General features: G+C 46.0%; 1 protein-coding gene across 1 annotated transcript in view; it reads left to right on the forward strand.

Moving 5' to 3' along the window:
* Window positions 1-19,316, forward strand: part of WDFY2 (WD repeat and FYVE domain containing 2) — a 538,880-nt gene that overhangs the window by 335,855 nt on the left and 183,709 nt on the right. The window contains exons 6-7 of the mRNA XM_086935032.1: window positions 260-372; window positions 10,023-10,149. Coding sequence (XP_086791158.1) covers window positions 260-372; window positions 10,023-10,149 — 240 coding nt within the window. The remainder of the gene's footprint in view (window positions 1-259; window positions 373-10,022; window positions 10,150-19,316) is intronic.

The following is a 19,316-nucleotide window of genomic DNA, read 5'->3' on the forward strand; positions in this document are numbered from 1 at the left end:
TTTGCACGTTGGTGTTTTGTAAGAGCACAGCTGTACGATATTGGCAACACTCAAGTTTCACTGTACAGTGGACAGTAAACTGGAGACCCTCTTAACGTCTACATGTCTTTATTACTGTTGTTACAGCTTCTGTTTGTATATTGACTTGTAAGTTTGAAAATAGCAATAATGTTATTTCTATTTTTTGAAGTGGGTGATCTATGTAACGTTTTTCCCTCTTATTCCATTTGCGTCTTATTCCTTAATTTGATTGTGTCAGATTCGACATTGAGACCCGGCATGTGTTTGTAGGTGACCATTCTGGACAGGTCACAATTCTGAAACTAGAGCAAGAAAATTGCAGCCTTGTCACAACATTTAAGGGACACACAGGTATGTATTTTATTCCTCCGCCATTCGGCCTCAGAGATTTGTTGAGAGAACTTTCTATCACGACCTTGTTGGCCACAAGTTAATGTGACCACTGGTTTCCCAATGACACGCACATTGTTTTGTTATATTTTACGTTTTGGATAACCAGCTATTGCAGGAATGTCCTTTTTGAAGTGATTGGAACAAATGTACTTTCTGTGCTTTTACATATTTGACGAGGGAGGACAGGCCTTTCTAAATGTTCAGTCTAAAGTGCAGACAATCTGCAGGGCTTGCAATGCTGCTTTCTTTGCACTGTAGAGGTTAGTGGGTGGTAGCTTAAGACGCCTACTTTCACTCTAGAGACAGCTCAGGGCACAAAGCGGACAGGTAGACATCTACCTTAGATTGCTGCTAGTTCTACTCTGAGTGTGAATCTTTCAAATGCCTCGGAATCAATGTACTGATGAATCGGAAGGCATTCTTGGATCTACAGCGTGCGCCTATGCTTAAAACCTCTGAATAGATATTTTGGGTTTCTTCTGACTTCCATTGAGGTTCAAATGTATTAATTTGTTTGTTACATATTCTAATTCTGCTTAATTTCTAATGCCTTTTAAAGTAGCTCTTTTGCCATAGAGTTTTTTCAGAAGACTACGTGGGATGGCGAGAAGTTTAACTTGTGGCTCTGCGGTACTGATATCGTCTTGGGACTCCTGACAGGCTCTCCCATATGAGAAGGCTTGGACATATCTGAATTCAAAATGGGCCCACCTCAAATGTAGTAGCACAGTGAATAGATGGCCTTGAAAAGTAGCTTTCAGTGTAGCATGGCCAGTCACTCCACAGTGCTTCATCCCTAACAAATGAGCAATATATAATCAATGCTCTTGATAATAGATGAAAGACTGTTTTATGGTGGTTGCCACAGATTTTGAACTGCAAGGTAAATAGAGCACTAGGGTTGGAATGGAAAGTAACAACCCACTCTCAGCTGTTGGAGTGTACAGGTCTGACTGAAGTGAAGAACCTGGGGTGATTTGTGTATGCAAGAAACAGGTCAGGTACCAGATACTATTGTGGGTGCTGAGTTTTAATTTCCTATAAACATATTAAACTTTGAATGCTACTTTTTTTGCTGCCTTCTGCATCCTCACTACGCTTGGTAATAGGAAGAGTCCCATGTTGGTATCGAGTATGAAATGTGATGTGATTTCTCATTCGAGTTGGAAAGACCATGCACATACCAGGCAGCGGCTATGGTTGACAGGTTTTGATTCTGAGACAAGCAAAAACAATTACAAGAGGTATAAATGTCTGTTAGGTCTATTATGTGGATGCGTTGGACACGCTGGAGCTGACCTACGCAAAAATGCTCATGTGAGTGAACGGCTCCCGCACAGCTGAAGACACGGCACAGGAAATCCCTCTAGTGAGGGATTTCCTTTGCCACTCCCTAATAGTCTTGGGAGCTGGGAATGAGCTTCCCAAACGCCCGAGACTGTTCATTTTCTTTCACTGAAATGACTATCAGCACGCATGTGAAAGTGACACTTAGACCGCAATCCTGAACATAGTAGACGACATCCGCAACTCCCTTGACTCGGATCAGTGTTGCATACTCATCCTCCTTGACCTGTCAGCGGCGTTTGACACGGTTGACCACAAGCTCCTCATCAAGGCCCTCAAAGAACGAGTAGGTGCGGACGACGTGGTCCTGAAATGGTTTGACTCCTTCTTTCAGAACCGCTTCCAAACAGTAAAAATAAAATCCTTCACATCCGACCCTCTCCCAGTGACCAGAGGGGTCCCCCAAGGATCCGTTCTCTCCCCTCAACTGTTCAACATATACATGGTCCCTCTCACCACCATACTGAAGAAAGCCAACATTCCTTTCCATCTATACGCGGACGACACACAGATCTACATAGAAGCTACTTCCTATAACGACATTCTAAGGCTCAACAACACTCTAAGGGAAATCCAAGACTGGCTAGGATCGAATCACCTCAAACTCAACCAAGGAAAAACCGAGATCCTCCTCATCTCCAACAAAGACAACAACCCCCAAATGACCGAATGGGTGAAAGCCATCGACATTCTCAAAGGAAATCTCACCCTGACCAACTCAGTAAAGTCACTTGGAATCACCCTGGACCATAAACTAACTATGTCTAACCACATCAAGAGCTCCGCGAAAAGCGCCTTCCTTAACCTGAAACTCCTCAATAAAATCAAACCTCACATCCCACAAAAAGATCTCCAACAAGCCACCCAAGCACTGGTCCTGTCCAGACTGGACTATGGGATCGCAACCCTATCCGGCACAGCCAAATCCCACCTAGCGCCACTGAAAACCACCCTCAATGCAGCAGCCAGAATGATATCAGGTGCAAGGAAATTTGACCACATATCCACCGCACTCAAAGATCTTAAATGGCTCCCAGTGGAAATGCACGCAAACTTCAGAACAGCCTGCCTAACACACAAAGCCCTACACACAGGGAAACCGGAATATTTAGCCTCCAAGCTCAAGTAAGCGGGTCAATCAAGAAATCTCAGAAGCTCGAACTCCCTACTACTCATCCCCCTGAAAACCCGGAAACAAAAAACCGCCAGCCGCTCATTTGCCGGCAACGCCCCAAAAATTTGGAACTGCATCCCAGTGGACATCAGAACTACCCCCTCCTTTCCAGAATTCAAGAATCGTCTAAAAACCCTCTACCTCAACAGCGCGTTCCCGAACTCTACCTCTAGAGCGCAACATGGAACTCGCACTACCTCGAAAACACTACCTCAAAACCGCCCCCCAGGCGGAAGACCTCTATGCTAATCTATGAACTTATACGAACCCTGTTTATGTTATACTGTACTATCTTCGCACCTGTTTTTCCCGGACTAAATGTAAAGCGCTCCGATACCCTCGGGTCTGGCCAGCGCTATAGAAAACGCCAAAAATAAAATAAAATAAATAAAAGATGAGCCCATTGGCTCGTTTTAGTTTAACTGCCTTGGGGCTCAGGGGGATGAATCAGGAGGGTGATCCCCAAGTAGGGATCCACAACTAGACACCAGGGAGGGGGGAGCGGCCCCTTGGGCAAGAGCCTTTGTTCCCTCTAAATACATTTGGCTAAATTCAGTCTTTCTGCCCCCCCCCCCCCCTCCACCCCTCAGAAATGTGAGAAAAATTTTATTTTATTTTTTGTTGCTAAAGTTAAGGTTTGCAGGGGATTATGGGAGGATCCACACAAACCACACCTCTCTGTACTGCCTAGGTGACTAGTTTTCAGAACTGTCTGGATTTGGAAGTTTTTCCTACATGGCCGCCGATCCCGGGAACAAAACGCAGGGGACCCCCTTGCAAAACTAGGTCGTTATGTGATAGATAATTCTGATGTCTCCAAAATATGTTTTGGGCCCTTCCCTGTTGCGGGTACAAGTGAGGTACCATTTTTATCGGTAGACCTAGGGGAATGCTGGGTGGAAGGAAATTTGTGTCAGCCTGGTAATACCAAATTTCCCACACAGAAATGTGAGGAAAATGTGATTTTTTTTTTTTTAGCTAAATTTGAGGTTTGTAGCGGATTCTGGATAGGAAAATGTTGGGCGCTCCATGCAAGCCACACCTCCCTGGACTCCCCTGGGTGTTCAGAAATTTCTTGATTTGGTAGGTTTCCTTAAATGGTCTCCGAGCCTGGGACCAAAAACACAGGTTACTCCCTCGCAAAATCAGATCGTTTTTCTGAAGTCTCCACAGTACGTGTGGGCCATTTTCTGTTGCGGGCACTAGGCCTTCCCATACAAGTGAGCTGCGATTTTTATTGGGAGATCGGGAGGGAACGCTGGATGGTAGGACATTTGTGGTGGCCTGGTGATCCTACAACTTTTCCACAGAGAAAATTGAGGAAATGTGAGTTTTTTTAGCTAAATTTGAGGTTTGCAGGAGATTCTGTGTAGGAAAATGCTGGAAGATCCACACAAGCCACACCCCCCAGGACTCCCCTATGTGTCTAGTTTTCAGAAATGTTTGTGTTTGGTAGGTTTCCCTAGATGGGCTGGGACCAAAAAAGCAGGCGACTCTTCGGATCAATAATTTTGAAGTCTCCACAGTACGTTTTGTGGTGTTTCCGTCGTGGGCACTTGGCCTACCCACACAAGGGAGAGGTACAATTTTTATCAGGAGACTTGAGGGGGGGGGGGGCAGGAATGCTGGGTGGGTGGAAGTTTGTGGCTCCCTGCAGATTCCAGAACTTTACATCGCAGAAAAGTGAGGAAAATGGGTTTTTGGGACAAAGTTTGAGGTTTGCCCAGGATTCTGGGTAACAGAACCTGGTGAGAACCACACAAGTCACCCCATCCTAGGTTCCCCTGGGTGTTTCATTTTGAAAAATGTATGGGTTTGCTAGGTTTCCCTATGTGTTGGCTGAGCGAAGGCAAATTTCAAATAAAGGGTCAGTTTTCACTGAAAAAATGTGATGTGCCCAAGTTGTGTTTTGGGCCGTTTCCTGTTGCTGGCTCTAGACCTTCTCACACAAATGAGGTACCATTTTTTTGGGAGACTTGGGAAATGCTCTGTGGGTGGACATTTGTGGCTCCCCTCAGATTCCAGAACTTTCCATCATAGAAATGTGAGGGAAATGTGTTTTTTGACAAAGTTTAAGGTTTGCAAGGGATTTTGGGTATCCGAACCTGGTAGATCCCCACAAGTTACCCTGTCCTGGATTCCCCAGGATGTCTAGTTTTCAAAAATGTGCAGGTTTGCTAGGTTTCCCCCGGTGTCGGCTAAGCTAGGTTCCAAAATCCACAGCTAGACACATTGTGAAAAAGGGTCAGTTTCCACTGGAAAAATGTGATGTACCCTTGATGCGTTTTGGGCAGTTTACTGTCGCTGGCACTAGGCCTACCCACACAAGTGAGGTACCATTTTTATCGGGAGACTTGGGTGATACTGGGTGGGTGGAAGTTTGTGGCTCCATGTAGATTCCAGAACTTTCGATCGCAGAAATTTGAGGATTTTTTTTTTTGTGGACAAAGTTTGAGGTTTGCAAAGGATTCTAAGTAACAGAACCTGATGAGTCACACAAGTCATCCCCATCCTGGAGTCCCCAGGATGTCTAGTTTGAAAAAATGTACAGGTTTGCTAGGTTTCCCCATGTGCCGGCTGAGCTAGGGTCCTGAATTCAAAGCAAGGCACATCGCGAAAAAAAGGTCTGTTTTCATTAGAAAAATTTGATATACGTTCATGTTGTGTTTAGGGCCGTTTCCTGTCACAGGCACTAGGCCTACCCACACAAGTGAAGTACCCTTTTTATCAGGAGACTTAGGGGAACACAGAATTGTAGAACAAGTGGTATTACCTATTGATTTTCTAGACATTTCTGCCTTCCAAATATAAGACCATGTGTACAAAAGAAGTCACTTTGAAAAATGTCCTGTAATTCACATGCTAGTATGTGTATCCACAATTTTGGAGATATGCAAGTAACTACTGCTGCTAAACTCTATACTTTGTTCCCATTTAGGAAATACATAGGTGTCCCTAATATCTATTTTTCCCTCTTTAAATTTTACCAAATGCATTGCTATATACCCTGTGCACAATGAAAACCCATTGCAAAGCCCAGCTCAGTTATTGGCTATGGATATCTCAGGTTCTTGGTGAACCTACAAGTTCTATATATCACCACAACCAGAAGGGTCCACCGAACGTAACAGTATATTCCTTTAAAAAATGTCCCATAGTTAGAAGCAGTTATAGGTGAAAACGTTGGCACAAACAGCTGTATTTTTCAACTCAATTTCAGTATTTTTTTACTTCAACTGTTAGTTTCTGTAGGAAAACATTGAAGGATTTCCACAAATGACCCCTTGCTAAATTTAGAATTTTGTGTACTTTTCCGAAATGTATAGTTTTCGGGAATCCATTATTGCTTTCACACCAATTTCAACCTCTCACTGGAAGACTTCAAGTTCAAGTTCAAAATACACTTTATTCGATTTGGTTAAAATCATAAAAGCCAATAAAAACGCAGTAATATTTACAATTTAAAAAAAGTACATACAGATCTTCAGGATGTGCAACACTTTAGACAGTCATGAATAACGGAACAAAGATGTCAACAATCCTGTTACAACGTTACCCTTTTTAAACCTCGACTTGATTCTAAATGCAGCTACTAAAAAGCTAGCCACAGAGTATGTGATGAAGATATTACCTAAAGACTGTAAGTACAACAGGGCAAGCCTGACTTGAATAAAACCGGCATCCTTTAAAACAGGTACTAAATATTTGTTTCTTGGCTCCCTAAAAAACTGCAAAACATCATAAAGTGCAACGTGTCCTGTGTTGAGAATTCATCACATTTACATGGGGCTCCAGATTCTGGCGTGCTCCATTACAGTGGAAGACTTTAAAAGCATAAAAAGTAGTACAAATAAGCTATGTCTCAGTAAAATACGAAAACTGTCTAAAAAATGTGGTTTTCTGACAAAAGTTTGCCTTTCCCTGAAAAGCTGTGAAGATGGTGATTTCAGCACCACAAAACCTTCGCTGATACCATTTGCAGTGAAAAAAACAGATGCTTTCCCAATTTTTCAGACAACCCCCAAAATGTTTCTGTATTTTGCCGAATTTCTGGTTCCCCACCAGGGAATCCTCAAACCCTGGGCACCTTTAAAATCCTCAGGATGTTGGAAGAAAAGGATGCAAATTTGCAGTGGATACCTTGTGTGGACAAAAAGTTGCAGGGGCCTAAACGCAAACTACCCCAAATAGCCAAAAGCAGGCTTAGCACGGGAAGAGGCTTAGCAGCGAAAGGGTTAAATAATGAAGGCCGTCAACTGACCATATGTATGTTATACTTTATTAATGTGGTGGTGTCTTGGTACAAAGAAGTCAAAAGTGATGTGTTTTACAAATCACTATTAGTGTTTGTGACATCATTATTGTTCCAATGTGAGGGTGATAATATAGTGAGATAATCAATATACGAGAAAGTTGGTAAGCATACAGCCACTGTAAGGACTATTGTGTCAATTATCAACATGCTGGAATAATGCCAACTCAGCAAGTGGTATTTGGCAACTCTTTAAGAGTTAGCTCCAAGGTTGCAGGTGTAGTCCATCACTCCTCCCCTCTTTTCAGCACACTGCGAATCCACAACATACCTCACCACTCACTTGTAATTTTCTGTTGTCCACAGCGGACAGAGCTGTGGTATTGTTTCGTTTTCTGCCTACATTGCCTTCTTGATTGCCTTTTCAGTATTGATAACTATCATAAGCAAACATGATTGTCATATTTCTTGTGTTCACCTGCCGTCACACTGGCACAAAGCACTATAACAAAAATTGCCTTTTCAGTACTTCAAGCATCCAATTTTTTGTTTTTAGGCAAATTAATTTAATGGGTAGAGGACCTCAACCTCTCTGAAGTTGAAAACGTCTTAGACAACTGCTCTATACTAGGCCTTAATCAACTTGTGTGAGGTCTACTCACCTACCAGGCTAAAACCTTGATCTTATCCTCTCAAACGTACATAATATCCTGGTGATACAGATGATTCGTTGCCATGGTAGGAACACTCAGCCATATCTTTTTCGTTCACACTTGAGCTCTTCAACCTGTTCTGCATAGAGCAGCAACCAATAATAAGCAGTGCTTCATTAAGTTCACTGAAACCAACCTAATGCTCGCATTATTAAAACTGATGTTCACCGTGCCTCTGATGTTGAGCCAGTGCCATAGTATTTAATACTTGGATCCTGACTGCTGTTGATTATGTGGTCTCTAATTAAGCTTTTGCATTTAATCACATCTACTCAAAGGCCACATGGTACAGTGAGGAAATTACAATTTTGAGCAAGCATTGAAAAAAAATGTTTTTTTCATGGTTTTTGCTAAACTTTATTGTTTGGCAAGCTGACAGTTCTCATCAATCTTAAAATAAAAAAGCATTTGCGAAAAAGCATAGATTTTTTTAGCCTCAAGCAGTTGGCATAGCCATCCGTGTCACTTGAGTGAACACCTTTGCGTGTGAATGTGCTCCTTGTGAAAGCACACAATGCCATCACTCACAGGGAACTTAAAACAATGGCTGAAGTGAGCCCACTGCCCTTAAGTAAATATATATAATTTTAGTAAAATCAACACACTTTTTTTGCTCCTTTATGAACCTCCCCCTATTGCTTGCCAAAATACTGTTACCTGGGCAGTAGTCTCCTTGAGACTGGACTATGGACACTGTTTGCACTCACCGTTTCTAATGGGCAAAATTGAGTTGATCTAAAATGTGGCAACCAGGCTTGTCTTGCATGTAGAGGTCTTGTATTCTAGTGACTTATACAAGGCCTGGCAGCCTTCATGTAGCTGCCTCTCACAAAGCTAGTAGCTTGTTTGTACTTTTAGCTCGAATTCCCAAGAGCATTGCGCATCTGTTACAGAACTTAGCAAATTTTATGAGAGGTCTAGACATGGATCTCAATTATTCTAAATCCCACATCATGGCCTATGGGATCAAGAGCCACAGACTGAGCCTAATATGTGTATGGCACAGAGGTCTGGGGATTCAGTAATGTTACCTCCATCCAGACTGAAGAAAATCGTTTTTGCCACTGACCTTTATCTCAACCACCCAGTTGCCCCAATTTTGTATGCCACTTGGAACTGTGTCTCAACTACGTGGCGTATTGCATCAAATTGGCACCCTTGATGTTATGGTGCAATCCTCAGGCATCATTTAGCCAGCTGATGGTTATGGACTGTTTAATTTGCAATCCGTGGCTGAGTATTTACAGTTTTTTTGTTACGGTAAAAAGTGTTTTACCCACCTTTATTTACTAACTACAATAACATACCTAAACATGACAAAACTTGGCTGAGGTGCTTATTTATGGGCGATAGGTGCTCCCAAAGAGATTCTAAGAAATTAGCAAAGCTAACAGAGAGTATATTCGTCTAGAGACCACTCTTGGTTGTGAGGCTTATTTACTGTATATTCCGAACGAATGGGAAAGATCACTACTGCTGAGAGTCAGAACTGGTTTCAAATGCACTATGCTGAGTTTCCCATTGGGGTATTCTGGGAGGGACCGTTGTTGTCCTGGGAGGGACCGTTGGGTATCCTGGGAGGGAGCGTTAACCCAATGCGATGAACTTTACCAACAATCCCTGCCACAGTTTACTTTCTTCTGTACGTTTTATGTTTACTATTCGAAGATGCATCGTTTACTCATTCTGAAAGCATATCATTTTAGATTATGTAGACCTGCTCTTATTTTTTTTTACAAACTCTGAAGGACCGAGAAATTAGCGCTGCCGGTTTACCTTTTTAAATAACATTGTACGTTGTAGTAGATCTTATCATTTTTAGAAATATAATTACTTATTTTTTTATGATTTTGTTTTTTTAATCGAATAAAGTATTGTTGACTGACAAAATAAATGTGTGTAAGTACATATATATATATATATATATATATATATATATATGTGTGTGTGTGTGTGTGTGTGTGTATGTAAATATCTGTAGATGTATGAATGTAAATATAAGATCGATAGATAAAGAATTGTTTCTAATACATCAAAAGATTTACAAATAGCTCACTGATGCACACTGCATTCATTGTCTTAAATGGATTCCCAAACCTGTGGTGTTCTCGTTTTCTTTTAGGTAGTGTGACAGCTTTGTGTTGGGACCCAGTGCAGCGAGTTCTGTTCTCTGGAAGTTCGGATCATTCTATTATCATGTGGGACATAGGAGGCAGAAAAGGGACCGCCCTTGAGCTGCAGGGGCACAAGTAAGTCAGGATGGATTCTTCTGATTTCCAAAGAACAACAGACTTTAAACTTAGAAATGATACTCTAGTGCATGAATATTGCATTACAGAACGCCATGAATATGAAAGTATATATGCAGAAATTCTGAAAAGAGGTTACTAAATCTGGTCCCAGCCTTGATTATACCAATTACTAATACCGGACATCAGTTTACAAAATCGATTTGACTGCATCTGGAAATTGTAAACCATGTGCTTAATATGTACGCATAATTCTAATGGATGGGACCATCGGGGATAGTGGAAAATATTATGTATTGTGTACAAGGCTTGGACTGTATCCAGTCAAACTAAGGTCTAACAAAACACAAGCAGCGGTGTCTAGCAACCATGGGTGCAGTAGAGAAATCATATAATTACCTACTTGAATAATTGTTTTCACAAAGCTACTAACGTTCTCAAGGGGCAGCCATTAATCAAAATGGCCGATGTCTGGTAAAGAACTAGCACTCTAGTCACGCAGCAGTAGGCAAACAATGTGTTTCTGTAACTTGCTGTAAATCTGTCTAAAGGCAGTGGGCCCAAACGCAGATGGAGTGCATAATTCTATAGATATATTTTCTTTAAATATATTGGTAGATGGGTGTGAAACATTTGGTGTTTGGAAATGTGCAACCATTCTAAATACAATTTTATAGACCTGTATACACAATTATGACTCAGTAAATACTATGTATGTAGAAAAGTTATGTATTTATATATTATTATAGCGCGCCATTACCAACTCGTGAAAATATTAATGTCAGCGCACACCAACTGTTTAAATGAATTAATTTTTAGTTACTAAGCTAAATTATCTAAAGATGCAGTGTGTTTGTGTGTGAGTACATGTAACGCTGCATCCTGCATGGCAGAGAAAGTGTGACAGTTATTTGCACAACACGTTTGACTGTACATTGTTTACATATCCTTCGCGTATGTTATCTCTAATGGATAATCTAATGCTTTCAATCCACTTAAACGCATGCATACATCTCTTTCTACATATCAACATTGAATGTACATCGGGTCGTATCCTTACTTAAAGGTAACCTAACTGTTGGGGTAGATCAAAGATAAATTTTTGCTGCAGCTTTCGATCCACGATGATGAAGACATACATTAAAAATGCTTGCCATGTTGTTCTGTCCTTCTGCTAAGCAGCCAGCAACTGCTTCCATACTCACACTGATTAGTACAGTCATGTAAAAATACATGAACAATTTAATGTATGAGCCAAGTTTTTACATCCCGTATTTGCTTTTCCCCACTAACCACCGTCTTGTCTCAAGGTATAATGGGTAGAACTTGCTCGACGAAAATGGGCCTAGTAGGTGGCATAATTGGAATCGGTGGTCCCACCTCAACCCTTGTCAACAAATACAACTAAGCTCCTCAACAATCTAGTGGGTTGTAGCTTGCACTCAGCTCATTTTGATCAGTGCCAGGAGGAGCCTGAGGATGAAGCATTCCAACCACTAGATGGGTGAAGGCCAGTCGATCCTGAAGTGATGGGATTGACTCTTATCCCTGTCCTTTTGACCTTGAAGGCAGTCAGTTCTAGCGTGGTTGATGGTTTGTTTTCAGAGGCTTTACTAACTAGCTGAACCTTAAACCCTCCAGGCCTCTTTCTGATTGACGAACACCGTAAAGAATGGCTAGTATCTGCTACCAGTACTGAGAGGCCGTGAGCTATTTTAGCAGGAGGAAGAGATCCAGGGTCTATGCATTTGAGGTATCGTCTTGTAATCTCCTTGCTTTCCCATCTGCCTAAATAGAACAACCCGAGCGTGAAAGTGCAGGGAAAATAGAGAAGTGTGAGTTGTCTACCTCCTTTCTTATTTCTCTTAGAATTTGAAACTTATTTTGTTTCGGTCTTTGATTCCGGCAGGTTTGGCTATACTAAATTTGGCATCAGTTTCCCACCTACGCCATGCAGTTTGAATCTTTTGATGACAGCATATCCAGCAATGTCTCATGACCCTAAATTCCTGAGTATCTGGGGACACTCCATTTTCAACAGAAATCCTGCGAGGTGACTCGGTTCTGGTACAAATGGTTCAAAGTTGCGTTCTGGGATCAGCCGACCCACCACCCACTGTGTATACCATTGAAGTTTGGAAGCTAAATAGTAGGTTTCAAATTCCGGCACAGCCAGTCCGCCATCATGCGAATGGCACTGCAGCTTTGAGAGTGCCACCCTTCTGCATACTGACCCCCTTAGAAATTATATCACAGGGAGTCCAGCTCCCTAACTATGGCTCTAGGGATCCGTGCAGGAAGCACCAAGAATAAGTATAGCAGACGCAGGTGGGCGATCATCTTAAGTAAAGCCACCATTCCTGCCACTGATAGTGGAAGTGCCTTCCAAAATTCAGTATTTGAGCGCAAAGATTGCCAGTTTCACATTCCCTTCTAATAGGTCCTGCCTGTCATGAAATATTTTACCCTAAGACAGGAAAGGCAGCGAGGCTCCCACTGCAGTTGTCCCTAGCCCTGCGGTGGGTCACGCTTGTCTGCATATAATGCTATGTGGTAATGATGGTTGTCAATTTGGAGGCCCTAGTACCTAGTTCCCTCCCTTGTAAGGCTGGCCAGTGGTTCTATCGCTATAACGACCTGCAGGGGCAACAGTGGGCACCTCTGTCACGTGATAGTCGCTGAGATGGTCTCTCCTGTGTGTACTCTAGCCATATGGTGAGTACACAATAGCTGGGTCCATGCTAGAAATCCCTGTATTAATCACATGTGGTCATGACCCCCATACAGAAAGCTCCACTCTACGCTATCAAAGGCCTTGGGTGTGGCCAAGCAGGCTGTGATGGCGGACGCGCTCTGCTGAGGCTCCGCTACTGTGCAGACAAGCAGGTGACACCACACCGTCAAATCCGACACCTAGTCACATCCACGGGTATGAGAACAGAAGCTGCTTGTGATGATGCCACCGGCCTCCTGAATACTATGGAGCCCGTGGTGATAACTGAAGTTCCTTTTTCCCGGGGCTCGGCCCGATGTCAAAATGGAGTCTGCCGACTCTTGACCTTGACTGCTGCTGGGACCGTAGCACCGATAGGCATATCTCCTAGCCCGGGGGTGAGTAGCTGCTACCCCAGACCACGACCGGACAAGGAGGCGCTACCTCGCCCGAGGCCACCCCCGCCAGCCGCCTCGTCTACCGCAGGCTGTGGAGGGGGCCGGGGGCAATCGGCGCCAGTGATAGCGCAAACTCACCAGAATCCCGGGAGCACGAATCGAGTGTGGCTGCTGAGTCGGAAAGTGTCCGCGCCGGCGTGCGACTTCCAGGAGATGGTTCGTTGGTGCCTCCCGCCCCCGGGGCTTCACTTGGGGCCTTTTTCGCGCCGAGTCAGCCTGACCCTAAAATGGTGCCGGCGTGATGAGGCGCTTCTGAAAACCAGGAGGATATTCTCGGGAGCTACACATCGCTGTAGGAGGTGAGAGGTAGGGACTGGATCTGACCACACTGGCGACGCGACCCCCGCCCCCCCCCCCCCCACCCCCCCACCCCCCCCCAGCCCACTGCAGCGCCCAGAGCTGGCTCTGTACTGAGACTTTCCCTGCCTGACTCTAACTTGGAGGCCTAAGAGGAACACTGGGCCCGGTGTGCATGCTGAAGCTTTACCAACAACATCAGTGGACAGGAACCTGAAACACTATCGGCGCTAACCCTAAATACTGCACCGCCAGAGACTAGCAGTGCTACCGTGGGTTCACGGGTCCCTCGGAACACTATACTCTGCGAGGGCTGCCGGGATAAGGTTACCCATCGGGAAAGACTGCAGCTGAAATAACTGGTCAGCCCAGATACCACGCACCACATGTGCTAGGACGTATGTAAATATCCGGACGGAGCAAGACTGTCGCTGAAGGTGCCCACCACAAGCGTGGCTGGCGGCTCAGCGGGGAGGACCCCACTGGGGCGGAGGTGACCTGCGGAGGCACTACGCCTTTTACACCAAATGGTCGACAAAAAAGAGAACTTGGCCGCACGGGGGCAACAGACCGACTACACTCCAGCCGAGAACAGCACAACGCACCAAGGTCCTCACCCCAAACTTCAGCATGGGGAAGCCCAGAGCAACGCAGCAGACAACGGTCCCAGAAACTGCACCGGAGAACCTGCCACGCACTCATACACTGGCCAAACTGTCCACAACCCAACCAGAACCGACCATCTCGGACAAGCTGGACCAAGTGCTAGCGGCCATAGAACTCTCTGGAGTCTCCATGGAGGAACAGCTCGGCCCCCTAACCACAGCCATTAGTCTCATCAGAGATGATCATAGAAAACTGTCCGACAAGGTAAAGGATGGCGAGAAGTCAATACCAGACCTACAGCCCACCGTCAACGCACAACAAAAAACGCTCCGATCTGTGCTGGACCGGCTAGCCACCGTGGAGGAACCATAGATGATTTGGAGGGGCGCTCGCGGCGCTGCAACATCTGCGACTTGGGCCTTCCGGAGGGAGTCGAAGGGGCGCATCCACTCGAATACATGGAAGCCTGGGTTAAATCTTTCACCCCAAACACGGACCGCACAGCTTTCTTTTCAATAGAAAGAGCCCACTGAGTTCCGGCTCGCAAACTGCCTCCCGGAGGCCCACCCCAGCCGATGCTCGCAAAATTTTTGCACTTCCAGGAACGCAACGTGTTACTCAGGGCCGCCAGAAATACAGGCCTTCTACAGGTGGAAAACAAACATATCATGGTATTTCCTGACTATGCACGGGCGATACAGAAACAAAGGTCATCGTTCCTGGATGTGAAACGCCGACTGCGGGCCAACAACATACAATACTCATTACTATTTCCAGCCCGCCTAAAAGTCATCCATGCTGGGACCACCCACTTCTTCTCCACTGCCGAAAAAGTATGCGACTGGGCAGACCACCACTGTACGCGGTGGTCCACAGAAGAGGCCATGTGGGAGTGAACACAAAAAGCACCACGCAACAGGCGGCGCAACCACCAACAATCACAGACACAGAGACTGCAGGGAAGGAGAGAGTTAACAGAACATCGCGTTCTGGAATCCCCGGATCTTGAGCAAATCATGCAGGAGCGACGCAAGGCCCTGCAGGCGGTGACAGACTTGGGGACTAATCCGCCGGGGGAAGACATAGACGGTGCCCCCCACCTTTTCTCATTGGAAGGAGAAGAGGATAGTGATGAGACTCAATCCAAAACCGACTCAGTCACCTTGCCCGTGGTCACACCACAAACTGCCGATATTGTGCACTAATGAAAACACGACCTAGCGGCCAGAAGTATCCGGTAAGATCGCCGGACACAAATTACCCGCCCCAATGGAACACACCCAAAAGATGCATCACAACACCTACGATGATTTACTGACCGGATGACGAACATTGATCCTACACATGCCCAACCAGGACCTAGCCTCACAGACGCGCACTGGTAGACAAAGAGGGTAGATTTGCACTGCTGGAGGGGCTCTTAGATGGACAATCCATCCTATTGGGTAGCATATATGCCCCGAATATCGACCAGGACAGGTTCTGGGACTCCCTCACTGGGGTTTTAGCTCAATTCGCATCTATCCCATGGATCCTAGGGTCGACTACAACTGCGCGCTCAACATTACACTAGACAGATCCCACCCACCGCCACCTGATCCCCCTGCACCGAAGCAGACGGAGCGCTTTCAAAGTTGGTTCACGCACTGGGCGCTAATAGACGCTTGGAGAGCACACCACCCTCTGTCACGTCTCTACTCATTCCATTCCGCATGACCTACGGGTCCGATTAGATAGATTCTTATGTTCCCCATCACTGATTCCCAAAATACAGCGCACGGATTACCTGGGCCGCGTGCTTTCGGATCACGATGCACACATCTTATGCATTCATTGGAGGCCCCCTCGCCCTCCGGTGCCCACGTGACGTCTCCCACGTGACAGTCTGACAGACCAAGTGTTCAAACGCGACCATGAACAAAACATACAGGACTATTTTACCAACAACACAGGGACAGCCACTTTCAAACTGGTTGAATGGGACGCATTCAAGATAGTGGCTCTGGAAGCATGCATTAAACAGATAGGGGTGAAGCGCACACTGGAATGCACACTCACCGCCACAGAACTAAAATTGGCTGCCCTCACAAGACGAGAAGATGCAAATGCTGCAATAGCAGCACAAGTGGCGGCAGCCAAAGCACAGTACTCTGCTACCATGGCAGACCTACGCAAATACAACTTTAGACCCTACGCCTAATGCATAAAGAAAGAGATCAAACGGGCATACTCCTTGCTTGGCTAGCAAAACAGGACACAGACACAAAACCCATCACCGAGATAATAGACCCTTCCGGTAACCTAGTGCGGTCCCAAATGGACATCCTAAATGCATTCCAGTACTATTACACTATGATATGCCGCACCCCGTCGCAGCTCAGACAGGAGCTGATCGACCTCTTTCTAGACCCCCTATCTATCCCACACATCACAGAATCGGAGAAAACCACACTAGACGCCAAAATTACACCGACGGACGTCACCCATGCGATCCGTGCGCTGGCGCGAAATAAGGAACCGGGTTTAGACGGTCTGCCTCTCGAATATTACAGCACCTTCTCCTCCCTGCTGGTCCCTCGCCTTGTAAAGATGTTCGCAGTCGCACTCGAGAGGGGGGAACTGTCCAGCTCCCTCCGTGAGTCGGTCATAGTAACGTTCCTTAAACCACACCGAGACCCACAGCAACTGTCTTCTTATCGCCCTATCACGCTCCTTTCGGCCGACAGCAAAATACTGGGAAACCCTTTAGTGGATAGGTACGAACAAATTCTGCGGCCCCTAGTCCATCCGGACCAGTGCGGGTTTGTGCCCGGCAGAAATACGTCCCAAAACATACGTCGCTTGTTCCACATCCAGGATCAAGTGGAAAAGACACATCCTAATGCGGCCTGCTTAATCTTGGACCTCGGAAAGGCCTTTGATACTCTCACTTGGCCATACTTTTTCGCTGTACTGCAACGAGCAGGGATAGGACCAACCCCCCTCGCATACACACAGCTTCTCTACACCAAGCTCACATCTCGTATTCGACTGGGCTGATTCATATCATCACCATTCAAGGTGGAGAGGGGGACAAGACAAGGGTGCTCACTATCGCCCCTGATCTTCGCCCTGGCGGTAGAACCAATAGCAATCCGACTATGGCAGGAAGGAATCAGATGGGGCATCTCCATAGCAGACACCGTCCATAGCGTCTGCATGTACGCGGACGACCTCCTACTATACATCAGAGATATCACCACGGATCTCACACCTATCTGGACGACCATAACGGAATTTGCGAAGGCGTCCGGTCTTAAAGTAAACTGGTGTGGAAAAAGGTAGGGCCGATGACCTTTTTCAGAGTTGCCCGGCGTTAACCGCCTCTATACCCACTCAAGTTACCAAACAAAGAGGCAGGCGCTGGAGACTGGAAGGCAGGAAACAGAAGTTTTATTCCGACGGAGCAGAACACGTCAAATCAGACAATAGGGTATCTTCTCGAGGTGCTCTAACCGCATCTCCGAGGCCTGGCCTCTTATACACGAGTTTATTGCTTTATTACGTTAAACACATCTCTGTCATTACTTTGATGTAAGGAAAGACATCCTCGGAATCCCCGCTTCAAGCCCGTTCCCACACACATTTACAGTTGAAGTCCCCACCCCGGTCACAACAGGTGATGATTATCGCGCAGCTGGACATTCCGCCGATTCACGGAATGTGTGAGGTTGATCGGATCTCATGGGGTGGGGGCTTTGATCAACTCTTGGATCCTTTGATGGGGGAAGCTTCCTACTGTACAGGAGGGGGGGGCAATAACAGTATCCGCAGGGCCAGGTGGCGGCCTGGGAACGAGGAAGACAAACGGGCACAAAGGAAAGGGGATTTTATCAAAGGATCCGAGACCATGAAAGAAATGGAGGGAGGTGTCGCGCTGGGAACAGGATGGGGTTCCGAGGCAGAGCTGCGTGGAAGAGGGGTTTATGACCCAAGGCATGTGAGAGCGGGGGCTGTCAGCGTGCGGGGGGGATGCTTTGCGAGGTCAGGAGAGAGAGAGAGAGACGCGCTGGCTATCAACGATGGGCAGTGAGGCCATGGTACTCAAAATGGCTGCCGCTTACGCGCATGAATGGGCTCGAAAAGGGGGCAAGATGGCGCCGATAATGTTGATGCTGCAACCTAAGGTTTAACAGTCCTCCCTTTTCAACATATCTAGCCAGCTTGCCTACTCGATATCGATCTTCATTAAATTCCTGACCTCGGCATCATACAATGCTCCCATGCGTTCATTTCCAAAGTCCACAGTCTTAGGGCAAATACAATTTGTACATAATGAACACAGAGGTGGCAGACATTGAATTCCTAAGCATAGACCGCATATTACAACTACAGGAATCAGGATAATGGTAAACAGTCTCCAGCCCCAGTTCTTAACAGTACTCCAGAACCATCCACCAAGTGACCATTCTTCCTGTTCCTGGTGGACTTCTGGAGAGAGTCTGTGGAGATGTTCGATGGCTTTGTACACTGAGGGTGAATTGTCCGGTATGTATGTACAGCAGCTGGACCCAATAATGCGGCATGCTCCACCACGGTCCGCAAGAACCACATCTAGGACAAGGCGGTTCTGGAGTGCCACCAAGCGGACCGCTTGAAGCTCGGCGGTGTTGTTAGCAAGGATACCAGCTGTGATGTTCATTGTTGTCTCGACTGCCTGAGTCAGATGTCGGATGGCACGGCTGTTTGCCATCGGGCCCCAGAGCGGAACAAGTCCCTTCATAGCATCGAGGAACTGTGCTCCTGTTGAGTCGGCTTGTTCAATGTCCTTGGCTCGTTTTTGTCTATGGTGATTCGCTGGAGCCACATAAGTCGGAGGAAGGATGAAGGAGATGAAACAAGTGCCCCCCCAGCCTTTGGGGAGCCAGGTGTAAGCCTTTGTGCCGCAAACGAAGTACATGTTGGGGGACGATACAAAGGAAGGTGGATCAGTGGAGTCCAAAGTTCTGGTAAAATGGCAAGCACTGCGGCCTACCAACTGTGTCCCAAGCCCTTCTATGCACATGTGGCCTGTGACGTTGATGACAGATAGAGCCACAGTCAGGGTGGCAGCC

The sequence above is a fragment of the Lissotriton vulgaris genome, chromosome 8 (genome assembly GCF_964263255.1).
Source record: "Lissotriton vulgaris chromosome 8, aLisVul1.2, whole genome shotgun sequence".
In the NCBI taxonomy this organism is placed as follows: Eukaryota; Metazoa; Chordata; class Amphibia; order Caudata; family Salamandridae; genus Lissotriton; species Lissotriton vulgaris.